A 20,016-nucleotide genomic window follows, 5' to 3' on the forward strand; every position below is an offset into this window, starting at 1 on the left:
ATGGCTCCAAGAATCACTGCCCTTTGCTGCCTCTGGCCTTTCTCATGCTGTCTCCTCTCAGACTTGAGTAGCACGGAGGCCAGGCCAGCTCTGCCCAGTTCTGTGCCCAAGGAGGAAAGGGGGCCAAGCCTGGATTTCCTTGAGCCACCAGCCCAAAGGCCTCTCTGTTCCCTGAGTGCTGCAAAGAGGCAAGCTGACACCAGTTTAGACGTAATTTTTTTCCACTTTTGGCAGAGAAAGTAAAGAGACAGAGATAAACAAAATGTACTGTAATCACCCCCAACCCACACTTCATTTTTAAACAAACAGGCCAGGTCCTGCCAGGCCTTCTTCCCTACTAACTGCCCTGAGACCACCCCACCCTGCCCACACCTCGCTGGCCCACTGGCCCTGGAGCTCAGTGAAGGGGGAAGCTGTCCTCTGGCTTCAGGCTTCGGATGAGAGCTCCAGCCCAGGCAGGGGAAGTCATGGCACTAGTGCCAGAGCACAACCTTCCCGGCCTGGTCCACGCTCGCCACGTGGTTCCCCAAGCAGCACCAGGCCACGGCGTTGACAGCAGCGCTGAGGAGAGGGAGGGCCAGGCTTCAGGGGAGTGCCAGGTGGACCTGCAGCCTGGCGCTGCCCCTCAGTACTGGGCCTGGGCAGTTTGAGGCTCTCTCTGAGCCCATTTCCTTCCCTATAAAAGGCTCACAGGACTACGGCGAAGATGGACCCAAGCGCATATGAAAAGGCACCTTGTGAACAGTAAAGGGCTCTGGGAGGTGGAAGATATGGACACAAGGGCTGGGGACTCCAGGGCCCAAGCGTGTCAGAACCTGAACTGGTCTCAGTGGGACTGGAGGCAGGGCGGCAGTGGCCCTGAGGCTAGAGTGGGCAGGTGGGTGGTGGCCATGCTCACCAGTGGGGTCCCCGTAGGCTACTCTCCAATTTCCCAGTGTCCACATTCCAGATATACAGGGCTCCGTCCCAGGAACCGGCCAGTGCAAAGCTTCTGTCTGGGCTGCAGTGACCACGGCACAGCAAGAGAGAGGAGGTGGTCAGAGGTGAGGACACACGCACACTGGCACACAGACACTGACACACAGACACAATCGGATGGGGCACACTTGGGTAGGCATGTGCTCTCACATACACACCTGAACACGGCTTTGGTCCAGTCAGAACCGCACTTGAAGCCATCAGCTCTGAGGACAGACAAGAGTTGGGTCAGAGTGGAGGTGGCCGTCAAGGGATCGGGTACCTCAGCAGGCCCCGGGGAGCCTTTTATAGGGGACAAGAGGCCCAACTACCCCAGCCAAAGCCACAGGCCAGAGGCCATGAGGCAGGTACCTGAACACCTGGCGGATATTGCTGACACGCAGGTCGATGACCTTGAGTGTGTTGTCACGGGAACAGCTGAGCAGATGCAGCTGATCGTAGCTGAGGCTCAGGGAGGTGACCCGGCCCTGCACAGGGATGACCTGTGTGCAGCCGGGCCCCCTAAGGAGCAAGGACAGAGATGGGGATGAGCAGCAGCCCCCCTGACAGGGGCACCCAGGTCTCAGCACTGAGGCCAAGGCTCACAGTGACTGACCTCCCACTGCAGACAGGCCCCCCCAACAGGAACCTGAGCAGCCCCTCAAGCCCTTGGGTCACTGAAATAAGGTCAGAGGGGCCCGGCTGGCATGGCTCAGCGGTTGAATGTCGACCTATGAACCAAGAGGTCATGGTTCAATTCCCAGTCCGGGCACATGCCCTGCTGCGGTATCGATCCCCAGTGTGGGGCGTACAGGAGGCAGCCAATCAATGATTCCCTCTCATCACTGATTCTCTCTTTCCCTCTCCCTTCCTCTCTGAAATCAATTTATTTTTTTAAAAGGCCAGAGGAAAAGCAAGGAAGTCTGTCTTCACACGCGTGAAAGACAGCAAGGGTGTCCAACGGCAATCCCTGCAGACGAGCAAGGAGCAGCCGGAGGCAGGCTTGGCACTGGCCTTTACCACCATTCGAGCCCAATGTTGGGCTCTTAGGTTTTAAATACAACTGAAACTTGTGTTCCTTTTGATTAAAAAGTGGTGACTATGTGGGAAAAGGGGTTGCTAGATCTTGGCTGTCAAGGCCCAGGCAGAGTCCCGTGGTTGGAAGGAGAAGCCCTGAGGTGGCAGAGGTCCACCAGCTGAGCCTTCACGGGCCAAGCCCAGCACAGCCTCCCCTCCCCGAGGTGCCCACCAGGGCTCCACAGCCACAGAAAGGAAAGAGAACATGGGAGCCTGCCCCTGCGCCTCCGCCATGCACAGCCTGTCACCTGCTGTCCCAGAACCGGATCTTCTGGTCATTGTGGCCACTAATGATGACATGGTCCCCACACACCACGTCGTTGCAGTAGGAAAGGACATTGATGGTCCTCGAGCCTAGGGAACAAGGAGCAGAGCCCCAGCCTCAGAGAAGGGTCGTCAGGAGCCAACCCGCAGACACATGAGAAGCTGAAGCCCAGAAGCCTCCCAAAACTAGAACCCGGGTCCCCTGCTTCCCAGCCCAAAGCCCAAGGTCACCAAAAAACTGAAAGCACCAATGGGGATAGAGAAGGAGGGGCCTTGGGAGGTTTCACACCAAATGCCTATGAATCTTAGAAACACTTCCAGAGAGAAGGTCAAGGTCCCTCCTTGACCAGCCTGGGGGGTGAGGAGGGTGTGGGCGGGGGGGTTGGGGGGCTGGGCCTCACAGTAGGCACGGTCAAGGTCCCACTCCTTCACTGTCCGGTCTCGGCTCCCAGTCACCGCCTGGTGCCTCGTTAGCTTGAATTTAGCAGCCGTCACCTTGTCTGTGTGTCCAGATAGTGTCTCCTGCACCCCCCCCCCATCCCAAATATGGATCAAGGGCATAGTCAAGACTCCATAACACCCCCCTCTAGGCCCAGGGCATGAACCTGATCCCCAGGCGGTCTCCCCAGTCAGACCTCACCTTGGATTGTGCCTCTCCCACCTTCCAGAGCTGAGCAGCCCGACTGTAAGTAGCTGCCAATACCTGGGAGCCCTGGAGAGATGAGAGTAGGAGAGGTCAGAGACCTGGGCCTGGCCAGAGGCAACATCCCTCAGGCCAGAGAGCTGGGATGGGCCACCTTGAGGCTTCTCTCACAACCCAGGTCCCCCGGGAAGGCAGAGGAGGATTTGAGGGCCCAGTTCTAGGATACCCATGTATTTCTAAGAGCCCCCAGCTGCCTAGGGTGGAGACTGGGGGGAAGGAAACATCCCATGCGACTGGGGCAAAGGCCTCTCACCGAGGGGTCGAAGTCCACACTGGTGATGCTGCTACCAGCTCCTTCAAGAGTTTGGTTGGCCTCCAGGCGACCTGGGGGAACCAGGGGAAGATAGAGTGCAATGAGGTCACTCACCTCACGAAAACGGGGAGCTGGGATGGAGAGTGAGAAAATCGGTCTTTCCCAATTTAGGGACAGAATTGTCGGGTCTGTTCTGGGGGCCTGGGCTGCACCTTCCCAACCTGCCAGCAGGGGGCCCCAGAGGATAGCTGGTCATTTCACAGCACTAAAGAGGACTAGAGAAAAGGGGCTGTCCCTAGGTCACACAGCAAGGGCCAGGCCAGCTAGAGATCGGACTCCTCTAGGAAGCCTCCAGAAGCTGGCTCTAACTTCCCAATACCCACCCACTCCACCTCTCCTCTCGCCCTCCACACACACACACACACACACACAGCCCAAAGTAGCTAGCTAACATTGGTTTCCTACTGAGTTCTGAGCGTTCAAATGGTAACAGAAGTGGCCTAGCACCCAGCCGGCATGTCTCAGTGGTTGAGCATCAACCTATGAACCAGGAGGTCACAGTTTGATTCCTGGCCAGGGCACATGCCCAGGTTGCGGGCTCAGTCCTCAATGTGGGGTATGCAGGAGGCAGCCAATCAATGATTCTCTATTCATTGATGTTTCTCTCTCTCCCTCCCTCCTCTTTCCTCTCTGAAATCAATAAAAAATAAAAGAAGTGGCCGAGAGAACCCCTCATCTCCTAACAGGGACCATGTGAGCTCAGCCCTCCTCATCCTGCAGGCCTGGACCCCAGGAGCTAGAAGACTCTACCCTTCTTCAGAAAAGCAAGCTCAGCACTCTTGCCAAGGAATCATCTGGCCACTGCCCACAAGAATAGTCCACGTGAGGAAACATAAAGAGATCCAAGACCTTTACCCACCAAGAAACAAGCTGAGGGGGGGGGGGGGGGGTTGGAGAGAAAGCATAGGGTTGGCCTGCAGGGGAGGGACCCTCACCTCCCACAACATTCCAGAGGTGAATGAGGCGGTCAGCCCCTCCAGTGGCCAGGAGGCTGCTATTGGGACCAAAACGAACTGCATTGACCTCAGAAAGGTGGGCATCCTGTAGGAAAAAAAAGGAGAGATTGGTGCCCCTGATCCTTGCCACACAGGCCTCTTTGTGCATGCTCACGGGCTCTCTCACATGCGCTGGTGCACACAGTAGGGTCTCATCATCTCTGCCTAGACCCCTGCAGCAGCCTCCCCTGGCTGATACCCCATACTTCCTGGCTGGCCTCCTGTCTCTCCCTCTCCAGTCCATGCCCCTATTATAAATGGCTGAGGGACGCCCACCACAAGCTGTGGCAGAAAAACTCCTGCTCCTGCTGAAGAGCCCAGCCCTGCTTCCCTGGCCTCCTCGGACCACTCCTGGGGCCCACACTGCCCGTTTCAGCACCTGATGCATGTGGCCCAGCTCCTCCTCACCAGCACATCCTGAGCCCAGGTAGGAAGTCGGGCAGCCACGCACACAGGGATGCTCTGATATTGCTGCACGGAGGGTCCTCCAATTGAGTGTCCTCTCCTCTTCTTGAAACTGGGGGGAGAGGAGGGTCAGGAGGGCATTCAGCAAGTTCCTCTGAGGCAGCAACAACAGGAAGCAGACATCGAAGGCAACAGCAGGTGGCCAGGAGGCGTGGGGAGCACAGTCCCCAACCTGGCCTCTGACCCCAGGGGTCAGTGTGGAGATGACAGGGGCACAGAGAAATGCAGAGAGACGGGGCAGAGTGGATGGATGCAGAGAAACCTCGGGGCTGGGGTTTCAGCCCTGGTCTTGTCACTCCTTGGCTCTGTGACCCTGAACGAGTCCCTGAGATTTCTGAACCTGTTTCCCAACTGAGTGGTAGCTCCTGTGCAGCCTCAGGCTGCAACTCTTGGTCCCCTGTGAGGAAATTCAGTGAGGGACAGCCTGGAGGAGAGCTGAGCAGGAGCTGAAAATGAGGCCATGCACCCAGCTCGGCCTGTGGGGCTCCGCAGAGACTCGCACAGACTGCTGGGCAACACAGATGGGCAGACTGAGGTACGCACGCAGACCAAGTCTGAAAAGCTGCACACGAGGCTCCAAGATGCCCTATCCCTTCACACACGTCGGTGTGTACACACACTTACTGCAGAAGCCCCTTCACCACATCCACACAGCGGGACAGCGTCAGGGAGGTGGCGGAGGCAGACCTGGGGCAGAATCGAGAGAGAGACGTGCTAAGGGGCTGGCCGGTGGGTGTGCAGACAGCAGTCGTTCGAGCCTACTCTGCCAGGGGCCCTGGAGCTCACAGCTTCTGGAACTTGGCTCCTCGAAGATCCGGAGAGTGGCATGACCCAGAGCAGATGAAGATGGAGGCAGACAGAGAGTTGGCAATGAAGTCTCCCAAAGTTTTCACCATGATGGTAAGAAATGCCCCAGCACCCAAGTTCCCCAGCCAAAGTTCCTGGGAGACTGAGCGGGGCCTATGGAGTGGGGTGATGGTGAAGGTGTCTCCAGGTTGGAATAGCATAAGGCTGAGGGCAGGGGGATGTGAGGACCTAGATCTGCTGAGACCTCAAAAATGCTCAGGAGAGGACTTGGCTCACCGGGACACTCAAGGGCTCTGGGGACCAGGATCGCATGCCCCTCCCCAAGGTTCCTTCGCTGCCCTGAGGCCTAGGCACCAGTGACCTGCAAGGAAGAGCTGCAGGAGAGCTTTCGGCCTGGGGAATGGGGCAGGGAAGGGCAGCCTCAATGCCAGGCAAATCAAGACAAATGAGGAAACGGAGGGGCGGGGCCCGAGGACTGAAATCCCAATCGGTCCCACTGTGTGAGCTCACATCTATCTACACATGCTCAGATTCTCACACGCATTCAAGTATGCTCACCCAGGCTTGCACACTCGTGTGCTCTCCTATCCCTGTGTATGCACACACATGCCTTCAACAGCTGAGCCCCCGGCCTTGCCCACAGGTTCCCTCCTGGTGACACCCTTTCACCAGCCTGACACCCCACCCCCAGAGATCTGGTCCTGGGGAGGAAAGAAAGGAGTGAGGACAGGGTTGGGGTCCCTGAGGTGGCCCTGGAGGTCAGACCTGTCCTAGGAGGTCTGAGCTGTATGTACCCCAGTGTCTCTCCAAGGTCCCTCCCAACCCAGGAGTAGGCTCAAGGTCTCACTGGAAGACTCTGGGGTGGGGCTCAGCTCAGAGTTCTGGGCCAGTCCTCACCTGAAGGGCCTCTTCAACTTCTCACCAGCCTCACTCTCCAGAAACTCAGGCTCAGCAAGCAGAGTGAGAGTCATCTCAGCCTTCTCTCTGGTCTCATTGCCTGAGGTGTCTGGGTTCCTGGGAGAGCAAATGGAGCTCAGAAAGGCCAAGGGACCAGGCCAGCCCCTCCCTGTCCCAGAGCCCCACAGGGTGAAGATGTGCAAACCCCGTGATAAGGGGTCAGGGTGGGCGCACACATGACAGGCCCGGTGCTGGCTTCTATGGCCACACGTGTCTGTGCGTGTCCTGGGGCCGCAGTCTATGTGCCGCAGGCAGGTGTGGGGCAAGGTAGAGGTGGAGGCAGCGGCCCAAGAGCAGGGCACTACAGGACACACGGGGCCGAGCCAGCATCCGAGGCTCTCTTACTCGCTAATGCTCACTGTCCGCTTGGCAGCCTTCTTCAGCTCCTGGGACACCAGCGCCTGCTTGGCCCTGGGGGTATAAACACTTCCTGGTATACAGGCGCAGGGCGCCGCCCCCTTCCCCAGAGCGCGAGGGTCCTCCTTCCTGGGGAAGGGGCAAGGGGTTCCCTTTCCGGGGACGGGACCCAGCCCCCTGACCTCTCGCGGCGCTCGTTGCGCAGGTTGCGCTCGGCGGCCGCGCGCGCCTTGCGCTGCACCAGCCGCTCCAGCAGGTCGCGCGCCTCCTCCTCCAGCCTGCGCAGCGCCGCCTCCTGCAGCCGGGCTTGCAGGCGCAGCGCCTCGTAGGCCGCCTGCTGCGCCACGTTCCGCGACCGCCGCACGTCCACCTGCCTCACGTGCTGGGCCCGCTCCTCCTGCAGCTGCGCCACCTGCTCCTCCAGAGCCGCCAGCCTGGAGCCGGGGGCGAGCCGACGTCACTTCCCCGTGGGAACGGGTCCCCGAGCTGGGGCGGACTTGCCCGCGGCCACGCGCCAGCCAAGCAGCTAAGGCAAGTCTCCCACCCAGCCTTACCCGCTCAGAGTCCTGCGGTGCCGGGCGTTTGGGGACGAGGGGAAAGCGGTCGGGTCCTGCTGGAGCCATGCGGGGTCACCCGTCCCCCTACCCCCTCCCGGGCTCAGAGCCCCCCTACGTGGGCGCGGTTCCCCTGCGCTCGCCCGCCGGCGCCTTACCTGCCCTGCCGCTTCTCCAGCTCGGACTCCAGGGCGCCCAGGGCTGCGGTCTTTTCCACCACCTGGTAGGCCATCTGGGGGCGGTTAAAGGCCAGACTCTGGGCCTCTTTGTAGAGCTTCAGCCAGGGTCTGCTGCTGCACCCACCCGCTCCCTTCCTGAAAAGCAAGCTCAGGCGCAGGTAGACTACGGGCCTGGCCCCGGAATGCATTGCTGTTTCATGGAGCGTGGAAGGGACTTAGGCCCTGAAGTCTGATCCCTGCGTGTCAGTCTTGGCGTGGCCATTTATTTTTCTCTGACCCCAGGGGTAGTCATTCAACCTCAGCCTTCTGTTATCTCACCTATAAAATGGGAATGATCGTGCTGGCCTTATAGGGTAATACGGAATTATTATGAGAAATCGTTTTTCAAATAATGGCAAATTTTTTAATAGAGCACTTATGTGTTCCATGCCTTGTTCTGGGCATTCTACACATATTAACTCTTAATCCCCATAACATCACTATGAGGTAGGTGATGCCATTTTACAGAGAAGGACATTGACACAGAGAGGTTAAGTGTCTTGCCCAAAGTCACACAGCTAAGTGGCAGAGCTGATATTGGACCCCAGGCCACCGAACATTATGCTCCAAGTAAAGGGCTGGTCTACAGGAGGGGTTCGAGGGTTGTGGGTTCTGTTCCCCTGGCCTACTGACCAGATCCCCCAGAGTAAGAAGGAACCCTGAGCAGAGGCACCCAGCCTAAGAACAGGAATGGATTATGTAAGAGCACCGGGCCCAGAATAAATGCTGGAGCTGCCCCACAGCCCAAGAGTGGGGGTGAGGGTCATCTTATCTGTACCCCTGCCTCACTGAACAGTCCTTCAGCCAGGAGCTGGGGAAGCCACAGAGATCAAGTTCAACTCCCACCTTTCGGAGCTGAGGGATCAGTGGGAGAGACAGGCCCTAGACAATGCAGTTCCCACCAGTGTGGCCAGAGGAACCTGAGGAAATAGCCTAGGCTGGGGCTCTATTGGTAACCTGTTCCTGTGTTCTCACATGGGCGGGCCTGGTGAGGGATGGATTGAGGAGCAAGGTTGGTGCTGTCCACCTGCACTGACATTACTCACTCTCTTGTGGGCCTGGGGAGGGGCCCAGCACACACAAGGCAGGGAGACCTGCTTTCATACCTGGCCCAGTTTATATAACATTTATAATTCCTTTCACCACTAAGCAGTCTGACCACCACTTCCACTTCCTCACCTGTCATTTACTTGCATTGATGTCTTGGTACTCAGTTTTGGGGTTTTTTTGTCTTTTTTTTTTTATGCTTTTCAAAATTAAAATAATAGAGATGGAAAGCAGATTAGTTGCTAACAGGAATTAGGAATGGTTGGGGCAGAGGGATAAGTTGTGACTAAAATAGGGTAGAGAGAGATCTCTGATGATGAAATAGAGCTGTATCTTAATGTTCACACAAATCTACACACATGTGACAGAATCACCAAGAACTAGACAGTTCACACCAATATCAATTCCCTGACTGTGTGTGCTGTAGTTACAGAAGATGTAACCAATGGGGGAAACTGGGTAAAGGGTACACAGGTCCTCTCTGTACTGTCTTTGCAGTTTCCTATGAATCTATAATTATTTCAAAATAAAAAGTTCAAATAATAGTAATAATACATGTTGGTTGTGATCATGTGAAACAGTAAAAACAAAGGAAAAGCCCCTCCTCATCCCCTGGTATATCCAATGGGGGCTGACTGGTGTGTGCCTGAGGAAACGAAGGAGAGGGAGTGCTGAGGGCAAGGGGTGTGGGAGGGATCCCATACAAAGGGAACTATGAACTCAGAGATAAGAGAGTGGCAGGATATATATATACCAAACTGATAATGGGGAGAGGGGGTGAAAGAGGCTCTTACTTGTTTGTATTCTATGGACTTCGGTTCTCTTGAAATGTTCACAACAAGCATATTTTTTTCTCTAATGGAAGTCACTTTTATTATTAAAATATATCACTCTGAGTGCTGTATGAAGAATGGATGGGGGTGCCAAGAGAGGGGTCATCCAGGGTGGAATGAGGTCAGTTTGGACCAGGCCAGACATGGTATAGGAAACAGAAGTAGATTTTGAGGCAGGATCCATGATCTGGTGACTAGCTCAGAACAGAGGGCTGGGAAGGGTCAGGGGTGCCCCCAGGTTTCCAGCCCTGTGACCACTAATGGAGGGGTGCATGATCCACCTCATTCAGCACTTAGCCTACAGATATGCATTAGCATGGACTGTGGAGACAAGCCCCAGGAACACAGTGGAGGCAAACCAGAAGCATTCCAGGCCTTGGGGTGCTCACAGCCCAGAAGGGGGTTCAGATGTTTGAGAACCACTTCTCAAGTGTGAAGTTGTGACTACAAGACGCTGAGGGAGAGGCTCTCACTGCATTCACAGCCCCCTTCCCACACTCGTTAGGCAGGTGACTTGGGCATGAGTTTACTGGTCCATCAGTCTCCTCCAGTGGACTAGAACCTCCATAAGGCCAGGTCTTGCTTATGCTGCATTCCTGTGCCTTGCATGTAGCAATTGTCAATAAATATGTGTTGAAAGAATGGAGAGTGCCTGGCCAGCGTGGCTCAGTGGTTGAGCGTCGACCTATGAACCAGGAGGGCTGAACTCTCACCTCACTTCCTCCAACTGCTGTTGGAGCCCACTTCATGCTGGGCTGCCAGAGCCAAGCTAGAGCGCATCGGACTGTCTGGCCTCAAGGCACTGGACTTGGGGACTGTCCCTCTTTTGCTGACTCCCTTGGACTGAATCTTCCATCCCCCAAAATCCTAGATCCTGGCCCCACTACGTTGTCCCTCAGACCACATTCTCAGACCCTGCCCAGCCTACCTCACCACAGACCAGCCGAAGTCCCTCCTTCTCCTCTTGCCATTTCACCCTCAGAATGTCCGGTGATGGGACTTGGTCTGAGTTAGACCGCGACTCCTCCTCCCTGCCAACCAATCAAGAGAGTGGTGCTCATTGTCCCTCCATTCACCCGGGCGATGTGCATGTAAAGCCTGAGACCAGCATCATGAACTTTTTCCTAGAAAGGTGGAAGCCAGAAGAGGAAAGCGCACATTTCCAGCAATTGAAGCTGTCCATGGCTCAGCTCTGGGAGTCCCCCAGCCTTGGTTTCCATGGTCAGGACCCTCCTTTAGAAGCACCTCCCAACTCTGAGCCCCAACCCATTCTTGATTCTCATCTTCACTCCCCCTTCGGAATAGGTAGCAAGACCCTTTCTGTAGGCATCGGGTAAAGAATTAGGGATACAGTCCTGGCTGGGAAGGCTCAGTTGGTTAGGGGTTCAGTCCCCAGGAGGGGGTGTGCAGGAGGCAGCCAATCAATGATTTTCTATCATCGTTGATGTTTCCCTCTTCCTTCCTCTCTCTGAAATCAATAAAAACATTTTTTTAAAAGATGAGAGAGATAGAGACAGAAAAGGGGAAAAGATAAGTGTAGGGGTGGGAAGGGAAGGAGATGGGACAAATGCAGAGATGGACTGAGATGGGTAGGACAGAAGGACTTTCAAAGCAGCTGGCCTGGGGGAAGGCTGAAGAGCTTACATACCCCTCCCCCCGGGTAGCAGACAGGGGCCAATGAGGTGCCAGGGAGAGAATGGACCCAGCATAGGCAGTGGGGGCAGGGCCTAGGCACAGGCAGCCCATTGTGACCACAACCACAAGCACGCATACACTCACCAAGGGCCCTGCCAGGGAGCAGGAGTGACATCGTTTGCCTCTGGCTGCAGCTTGTCTGAGAACCGGGCCAGCAGTTCAGCCTTTTCTAGGAGACGGTTATCTAGGGGTGCAAGAGGGTGAACCTGGGGCAAAGACACTTACCAGCAAACTCCAGACAAAAAGGATCCCTGTCTGGCTGGGAAGGCCGCAGGAGCCCAGGGGTGCCAATGGCAGAGCTACTGGCAGATTGGGTTCTATCCCTTGCTTAAGGGGTGTTTATACAGCTCCACCAGGACCTTCAGCCTTTTGGCACAGCATCCTCACAGCACTAGCCTCCAGACCCTCCCAGGAGAACACCTGCTTTCCCAGAAGGATGACCACCACTGGGGAAGGGTCCTGAGAAAGGAAGGGGCCAGGGTTGAACCCCAGCCCCAGGGCAGGGCCTGGCCACAGAGAGTGATGAAACACACAGCTCCACCTGCCTATGGCCTTACTTCCCCTCCAGGGGCTCTAACTTAGTGGATGAAAAGCAATCCTGACTTCCCCTGGTAGGTGGAAGGTTCCTCTCCCCTCCCACCCCCACCCTCCTCCAACCCCAGCCACCATCCCAGCCAAAACAGAAAGCCCTTGAGCAGTTATGCAGCAGACTTCCTCAAGTTCAGGTAGTTTCTGCTACAGACCCTGAAACACACCTCCTCCACACCCACCGCGGTCACTTCCTCTTCTTTCACCAATTCCAGGATAAGGTGGAGGTGACAAGCCCAGGCCTAGCTCCGCAGCAATTTTTCCTCCACGTCTCACCTCCAAACCCCAGCCCAGCCCTCAGGGCACTGCTCTGGCCCCCCAGCAAGTCCAAAGATGCCATTTTGCCCAGCTTATGGGCGAGAAATCTGAAGCTTAGGAATATGATCTGCCCAAGACCACAGAGAAGACTGGACTTTGAAGTGTGTCTGATTTCAGCCCTGTGGAGTCTCCCCAGGCCCACACATTTGCAGCTGGTGGGGGGAGGTTTGGTGAGGGAGGGTTGATTAAGCTTCAGCCAAGATTAGGCCCGGTGATGGAGCTAGAGGGATTGGTGACCAGAAGCCCTGCACACAGATGCACACCTGTTTATCTCGCTTGATCTCCATACCCCTTCCTGACCGGCCACCCAGAAACAACTCTGTGACAGTCTGATTCCAGGGCTCAGCTAGCTCCCTCCTGCAGCCTGGGGCCTACGTTTCTCCCTCCGGCCGGCGTTGGCTGGGCACAGAGGCACTCCAAAAACCTGAGCCAGGATCACCTACCTGCGGCAAAGCCTGAGACTCTGAGCTTCCCCCCTAGAGATTCAGTTTCACTCCTTTCCTCAATTCGCTAAACAGTAGTTGCTCTGGACAGTCCCACCTCCTTTCACTGGGCTATGGGGACCAAGGGGACTGACCAGGCTCTGCCTTAGGGACCGCCCGGCAGGGGGACGCACAAGAGACCCTACAACCTCAACACTGGCTGACGGGTGCCGCCTCGGAAGCACAGCTCGCGGAGCAGAGCCGGGCCCAGAGGGGCGCGGAGAGCGGCGGCATGAGGAGGAGCTGCGTCCAGGACGGCGCTCTGAGCAGAGCCTGAGCTGGCAGGGGCAGGGATGTGGCCGGTGGGAGACAGGGCGTCACAGATGGGGGTGCAGCAGGCCCCAGGCCTCGGAGACGAGAAGGCAGTGGTGCACCGGCGTCACCGCTGGAGAAACCAGACGCTTTCCCGCAGCCCCGTCCCCTCCGCCGCCCTCATCCCAGCCCCGCGGGGCGCACTCACAGGCCGGCACCAGCTCCAGGAAGAGCGCCTTCTGCGTGCGGTCCCGCTGCCGCAGCTGCCGCACGATGTGGCGCTTCCAGCGGGCGGCGGGCGCTCCGGCGCCGCAGGGCCCCGCCATGGCCGCGCTCTCCCGCCTGTCCCGCGTGGGCAACGGCTCCTTAGAAGGCTCGGGTGGGCTGGGGCGGGGCCTCCCGGGGACTCCGTGACGCCAGGGGGAGGGCCGTGGCGGGGATTCCCCGGGTTGTACCAAGAGCGTATTTGCGGGAGAGACGCAATCGTGGGAGGGAAGCCGCCCCCGTGTCTACACCAAGGTGACCCCTAAAACTTTTTCACCCAAGTTGGAGCTCCTATGGCTGCCGGGGGTAATAAGCGGGACGCGAGGACGGAGCCTCCGGGCGGCTTCCCCGAGCCGGTGGGCGCGTCCGCAGGCGGGGCCCCAGGGCCAGCGCCCTTAACCCCACAGCAGCCGCAGGCACAGCCCCAGATGCTTGCCCACCCGCCTCTGGGCCAGGCTGCGCCCCATGGCCCGGACCTGGAGGCCTCCTCACACCCGCCCGGCCCTGAGGCACCCAGGGCCTGTGAGCAGAGGCGACACTGACACCAGGCGCACACAATGTGACCGTGGATAAGAAAGCACCGGGGAGGAAGGAGCTGAAGGCAAGAGGCGCTGCTTTCCGGAGGTGATGGCACTTGAGTTGGGCTGTGAGGGATGAAATAGGAGTTGGCCAGGAGGAAGGAGAATAGGCAGCAGGAAGAACAAGTGCAAAGGTTCCATGGCATAAAAACTCTCAGTGGATTCGGGAGTTTATTCGATTGGCCTCTGGATGAGCAGCATCTCTGCCTGGTGCACTTGACAGTAAATCATGGATTGCAGGGAACTATCATAAAATTATGTCCAGCAAGACCCCTCGTCCAGAGCTCTGCAGACACAGGCTGGTGTGAAGAATAAAGGAGGAATGCACCAGACCCAGGCTCATCCCAAGGTCCACTGTGTAAGGCCCCTGCAGGCCCTGCTCTCTCTCCGTGAGTGAAGGCAGACCTGTCCATCCCCAGGAAATTCGAGAAACTGAGCAACGTTGAGGATGCGGACAGGCCTTGGAGGTGACAGGCTTGTTGAGATGCAGATGATGGGTCACAGGACTTGGAAAGCAGTAAATGCCAGTGACCCCCCCCCCCCCCCAAAGAGTATAACACCTCTGTCCAGCCGGCGTGGCTCTGTGGTTGAGCCTTGACCTAAGAACCAGGAGGTCATGTTTGATTCCTGGTCAGGGCACATGCCTGAATTGCGGGCTCGATCCCCAGTGTGGGGCGTGCAGGAGGTAGTGGATGGATTATTCTCTCTCATCATTGATGTTTCTAGCTCGCTCTCACTCTCCCTTCCTCTCTGAAATCAATAAGTATATGTTAAAATAAAATAAAAAACACCTTCTCCTTAGTCAGCCTGGCTCCTGCTCATGGGTCACCTCCTCCAGTAAAGCTTCCCTGCCCCTGCCAGGAGTTAAGGCTTCGCTGTCCTCAGCCCCAGCCCAAGCCTAACTTCTCTGTTGAAGGAGTGGTGGTTGGTGGTGACATTCACTAGAAGGCATGCCCAGGAGAAGGGCACGGTACCCATGGGGGACAAAGCCAGTTGGCAACAGTGATGAATTCCATTTAGGACTGACTGACTCGAGGTGCCTAGCGACACCATCAAAGGAGCTGGGGCTGTGGGCTTGGAAGGGAATGTTAACAGGGCTCTGCCTAGTTGTGAGGTGCAAAGGTGCTATTCTCAGGTGAGGGGGCACATTGGGATCAGGGGTTCCTAACCCTTTTTTTGACTCGCAAAACATTCCTGGGAAATTTTAAATAATTTTGCCATTTTTTGATAGTATGCAATAAAGATTTTGATTTAAAATATCTTCTATCTTTGGACTGTGAAAGATTGTATTATAAAGTTCACTTAAAATAGAATTTTAAATAACATTCATGATACGTGAAGACAAATTTCTATTTTTCACATTTAGCATGATGTTTATATTTAATTATGTTTAAAAAGCATGAGTCTATGGCCAATAAATATAAAAAGTGATTATATTGTGATTTAGAGACCTAATGTACTTAGGAACATAGTTTGAAACTTGCACTTGGGTTAGACAACGTCAGCAGCCAGAGGGATTGTTTAAAAACAATCACAAAAACTGAATCACAATGCTAAAATCACTGCCGAACTCATGGCGGCACCCCCTGGTTGGCCCCTACTCCTGGCGATTTTCCTCCAGAATTTTTAGGGGCTGGCATTACCCCTTCTTTCAGAAGACCTTCCCTGTTCACCCAATCTGAAAGAGCCCCATCCCAGTCAATGTCTACATCATCATCTAGTTGCTCTTCCTTTCAAAGCACTTCACACTCCCCAAAAGGATCTGTTTTTGTGTTTGTTTAGTTGTTTATGATTTGTATCTCCTACCAGACTGGAAGTTTCAGGAGAGCTGGCATCAAGCCAGCCTTGATCACAGCTCTTTCTTCAGCATCTATCATGGGCCCTGGCACCAGCCGAGTAGGGGATCAGTAAATATGGCTGTTGCTGTGACTTCAAAAATATACGAAACCAGTGTTCATGGCCCAGTGCTTAGAAGTTTTAAGTTCAAAATTGTAGCTGTTTTTGACTGAAAAATAAATCACATGCACATAGCCGAAAATTCAAATAGCGTAAGAGAAAGGCGCTTTGCCACACTTTCATGCTTGTTGGGATAGGACAGGCTGTTCCGTGGTCTTTTGGTTATCTACTACTTAATGCGGCCATTTTTTTTACTATCTCTCATGATTCAGAGTGTTGGCAGAGTTCAGCTGGGCGTCTCTTATGTGGTTCCAGTCACAACCAGCAGTGGAGTCATCAGAGGACTCAGCTGACTTGGTTGCTAATGACAGCTCTTTCGTTTGTCTGGCGAGAGAGGTTGGCAGTTAGCTAGAAGGACAATTAGAGCTGTGTCTCCAGGTGGCTTAGGTTTCTCAGGGCATGGTGGCTACGTTCTGAGAGGGAGCATTCAAAGCAAACATTCCATTGATCAAAATAGTCACAGTCCAGCCCAGATTCCAGGACAGGAGACAGAGACCCAGCTTTCCGTGAAAGGAGTGTCAAAAAATGTGTGGCCATCTTTCATCCACCACATATGGTACCAAATAAACCTGCATACTTCAGTGGCTTAACGTAACAAAGGTTGGCTTCTCAGTACATCACCATGTGAGGTGGACAGTGTTGGCGTGCTCTCCTCCTCCAGCAGTACTCAGATCCCAGGGGCTTCCACCCAGTATCTCCACCAAAGTTCTTTGATCCCAACTGCTCAGATGGGAGAGAGGCTGGGAGTTAGGGGAGTGCGGAAAAGATTCACAATGACATTTACTGCCTTGGAGCTGAAGTGAACATTCCTCTGTCCACATTCCCACTGGTGAGATCGTATCACCCAGGAAGGTTGGGAAATGTAATCTTCCCATGTTCCCTGGAAAAGAAAAATGGGTGTGAACACATCATTGTTGCTGACACACACTAATTTCCCAGTCTCCTTCTCTAGAATAATCACCATTAATAATTTAGTGTGTATCCTTCCAGAAATATGTATGCATGTACAAACATTTAAAAACATAAATGTAGCTCTAGCCGGTTTGGCTCAGTGGATAGAGGGTTGGCCTGAGGACCAAAGGGTCCCGGGTACGATTCCAGTCAAGGGTATGTACCTCGGTTGCAGGTCCTCCCCGCCTGGGCCTTGGTCAGGGCTCATGTAGGAGGCAACCAATCAATGTGTTTCTCTCACTCTCTTTGAGTGAGATGTTTATCTCTCTCTCTTCCACTCTCCCTAGCCAAATCAATGGAAAAATATCTTCAGGTGAGGATTAACAACAATAAAAAACATAAATGTAGCATTTACACACTGTTGCTTCTTTACATAACAATATATTTTCAATGTATCTTAGAGAACATTGCATATCAGAATAAACAGATCTATTTTATTCCTTTTATGCCTATAAAACATTTCATTGTGTTGATGGACTATAGTTTACCTAATCAGTCCTCTATTGATAAACATTTAGACTATTTCTAATTATTTGCTGTTACTATGTGACATCATACAGTCTTATTTATACTTAGATCTCTGCTTACCTACGTTAGTGAACATGTAGGAAAGTTTCAATAAATAATATTTAGAATAATATATATATATTCAGTGTTAACATATAACTCAGGGATATCCAATTAGGAAAGGTAGTAAAAATGAAGTCATTCACAACAGCAACTAAAACTAATCTATAACAATAAAAGCGTAATATGCTAATTAGACCAGACAGCCAAATGACCTTCCGGACGAAGCCGTGGCAGCAGGGGCCGAGGCAGAGGCGGTTAGGAGTGATCAGGCAGGCAGGCAAGCAGTTAGGGGCAATCAGGCAGGCAGGCAGAGTGGTTAGGGGCAATCAGGCAGGCAAGCGAGTGGTTAGGAGCCAACGCTCTCGGGATCAGGCCTAAACTGGCAGTCAGACATCCCACGAGGGGTCCCAGATTGCTAGAGGGTGCAGGATGGGCTGAGGAAACCCCCCCCCCCCCCGCACTCGTGCACGAATTTCATGCACTGGGCCTCTAGTATGCTTAGGAATATACCCAAGGAGGGGGCGGGGGGAAGGGGAGTACAAATGAACAACATAAATTAACTTGAATGTTTGTATCATGATGTGATCAATTAAAATAACTGAAGGACATAAAAGAATACCTAATGAAAGAAAATATATAACATGTTTGGTGTTGGGAAGACTAAAAATAAAATTGTAATTTACACAAATCATGAATTCAATATATCCCAATTGATGAGATATCCTTTTTTGTGGATCTTGACAAGTTGTTTCTAAAATTCATTTCAGCCGAAACCGGTTTGGCTCAGTGGATAGAGCGTGGCCTCCGGACTGAAAGGTCCCAGGTTCGATTCCGGTCAAGGGCATGTACCTGGGTTGCAGGCACATCCCAGTAGGAGATGTGCAGGAGGCGGCTGATCGATGTTTCTCTCTCATCGATGTTTCTAACTCTCTATCTCTCTCCCTTCCTCTCTGTAAAAAATCAATAAAATATTAAATAAAATAAAATAAAATTCATTTCAAAAAGAATACTCAAGAAGAATGTTTTTAAGAATGAGGGAAAAACTTATAATGAAAATGGTATGCTGTTGGGTCAGAAATAAGCAAGACTCATAACAGAATAGAGACCAGAAATATCCTCCTGTGTAGGAATTTAATTTATGATGAAGGTGGCATCTCAAAAGGCTGGATATAGGACTACCATATGCCCCAGCATTTCCACTCCTAGGAATATATCCATAGAATTGAAAACAGGGCCTGGCCTGAGTGGCTCAGTTGGTTGAGCATTGTCCTGTGTACCAAGAGGTTGCTGGTTCGATTCCTGGTCAGGTCACATACCTGGGCATGTATGGAAAGCGACAGATCATTTCTCTCACATCAGTGTTTCTCTCTCCCTTCCTTCCTCTCTCTAAGCATGTCCTTGGGTCAGGATTGAAAAAAAAGAAAGAATTGAAAGCAAGGACTCAGAAAGATACTTGCATACCCATGTTCATCATAACATTATTCACAATAGTCAAAAGACAGAAACAACTCAAATGTCCATCAACAGATGAACAGATAAACAAAATGTGCATATACATATAATGGAATATTATTTAGCCACAAAAAGGAATGAAATTTAGATACATGCTACAATATATATGAAACTTAACAAATGCTATGTGAAATAGTTCAGACAATAAGACAAATATTATATGGTTTCACCTTATCAAATATATACAATAGGAATATTAATGGAAACAGAAAGTAGATTGAGGTTGTCAGGCGCTGAGAGGAGGGAGAAATGAGAAGTTATTGCTTAATTTTTACATAATTTCTGTTTGGGCTGATGAAAGAGTTTTGGAAATAGTAGAGATGGTTACATAACATTGTGAATGCAATTAACACCACTGAATTGTACACTTCAAAATGGCTCAAATGGCCATTTTTATGCTATATATATTTTCCCACCACATAACAAAAACTCATTCAAAAAAAGAGAAAGACACTATATAAAAAGTAAAAAGAGAAGCAGTAAATGAGGAGAAAATACTTGTAACATATACAGTAGTCCCCATCCACCATTTTGCTTTTCATGGCTTCAGTTACCCAAAAATATTAAATGAAAAGTTTCAGAAATAAACAACAATTCGTAAGTTTTAAATTACACACCCTCTGAGTAGTAGGATAAATCTTGCACCTTTCTGCTCTTTACCACCGGGATGTGACTCATTCTTTGTCCAGGGTATCCATGCCGTATATGCTCCCTGCCCATTAATTATTTAGTAGCGATCTTGGTTATCACACCAACTGTCAAGGTGTCACAGTGCTTGTGTTCAAATAACCTTTATTTTCCTTAATAGTTTCCCCAAAGTATAAGAGTAATGATGGCAGCAGTTTGGTTATGCCAAAGAGAAGCCATAAACTTTATCATGGTTGTGTATGTATAGGAAAAAAAACATAGTATATTGTGAATTCAGTACCATCCATAGTTTCAGGCATTCACTGGGAGGTCTTGGATTGTATCCCTTCAGATAAGGGAAGACTACTGTATAGCCAATTAGTAAAATCCAGAAGATATAAAGAACTTCCACAAGTCAACTGAAGAACAGAAAACCCCTGTAAAAATGGACAATGACTTTTATCAAAAGAAAGAAAACAATGCGCACAAAAAAATAAAACTATGCATTATTAGTGAAGTGCAAGTTAAAGTATGAATAAGAGGCCATTTTTTCACTCATCAGATTGCCAGAAATTAAGAAATGGAAGGCGAGCTGTCCCTCTCAGGAGCTCACCCATGCCTTTCTTCCCTTTCAGGCATGCATCTCCTAAACTCTAAGGTTCCCCACAAGACTTGC

The 20,016-nt window shown here is 52.5% G+C and overlaps 1 protein-coding gene across 9 annotated transcripts; it reads right to left on the reverse strand.

Moving 5' to 3' along the window:
* Positions 1–203: 203 nt before the first annotated feature.
* Positions 204–13,246, reverse strand: ATG16L2 (autophagy related 16 like 2). 9 transcript variants are annotated; one of them, XM_036325067.1, is made up of 18 exons: positions 13,091–13,246; positions 11,327–11,426; positions 10,476–10,578; positions 7,608–7,681; positions 7,078–7,329; positions 6,884–6,949; positions 6,479–6,595; positions 5,399–5,461; positions 4,718–4,826; positions 4,250–4,355; positions 3,255–3,325; positions 2,939–3,010; positions 2,700–2,820; positions 2,283–2,388; positions 1,330–1,479; positions 1,137–1,184; positions 899–1,000; positions 204–561 (listed from the first exon to the last, which is right to left on the reverse strand). In XM_036325067.1, the coding sequence occupies exons 1-18, from the start codon at positions 13,206–13,208 to the stop codon at positions 474–476; spliced, it is 1,866 nt and encodes a 621-aa protein (XP_036180960.1). In that variant the 5' UTR covers positions 13,209–13,246; the 3' UTR covers positions 204–473. The 9 variants fall into 9 exon arrangements, with proteins under 9 accessions (XP_036180960.1, XP_036180969.1, XP_036180962.1 ...); XM_036325076.1 differs by lacking the exon at positions 13,091–13,246 and adding an exon at positions 11,998–12,095; XM_036325069.1 differs by lacking the exon at positions 5,399–5,461.
* Between the last annotated feature and the right edge of the window lie 6,770 nt (positions 13,247–20,016).

Source organism: Myotis myotis, unplaced genomic scaffold (genome assembly GCF_014108235.1).
Source record: "Myotis myotis isolate mMyoMyo1 unplaced genomic scaffold, mMyoMyo1.p scaffold_m19_p_10, whole genome shotgun sequence".
Taxonomy (NCBI): domain Eukaryota; kingdom Metazoa; phylum Chordata; class Mammalia; order Chiroptera; family Vespertilionidae; genus Myotis; species Myotis myotis.

Coding starts and splice junctions, on each gene's coding strand:
- ATG16L2 (XM_036325067.1), bottom strand. CDS start 13,208: ATGGCGGGGCCCTGCGGCGCCGGAGCGCCCGCCGCCCGCTGGAAGCGC. Junction 5,462..6,478: donor AAGTTGAAGAGGCCCTTCAG/GTGAGGACTGGC, acceptor ATTCTGCCCCAG/GTCTGCCTCCGCCACCTCCC. Junction 2,389..2,699: donor GGACCTTGACCGTGCCTACT/GTGAGGCCCAGC, acceptor CTTGTTCCCTAG/GCTCGAGGACCATCAATGTC.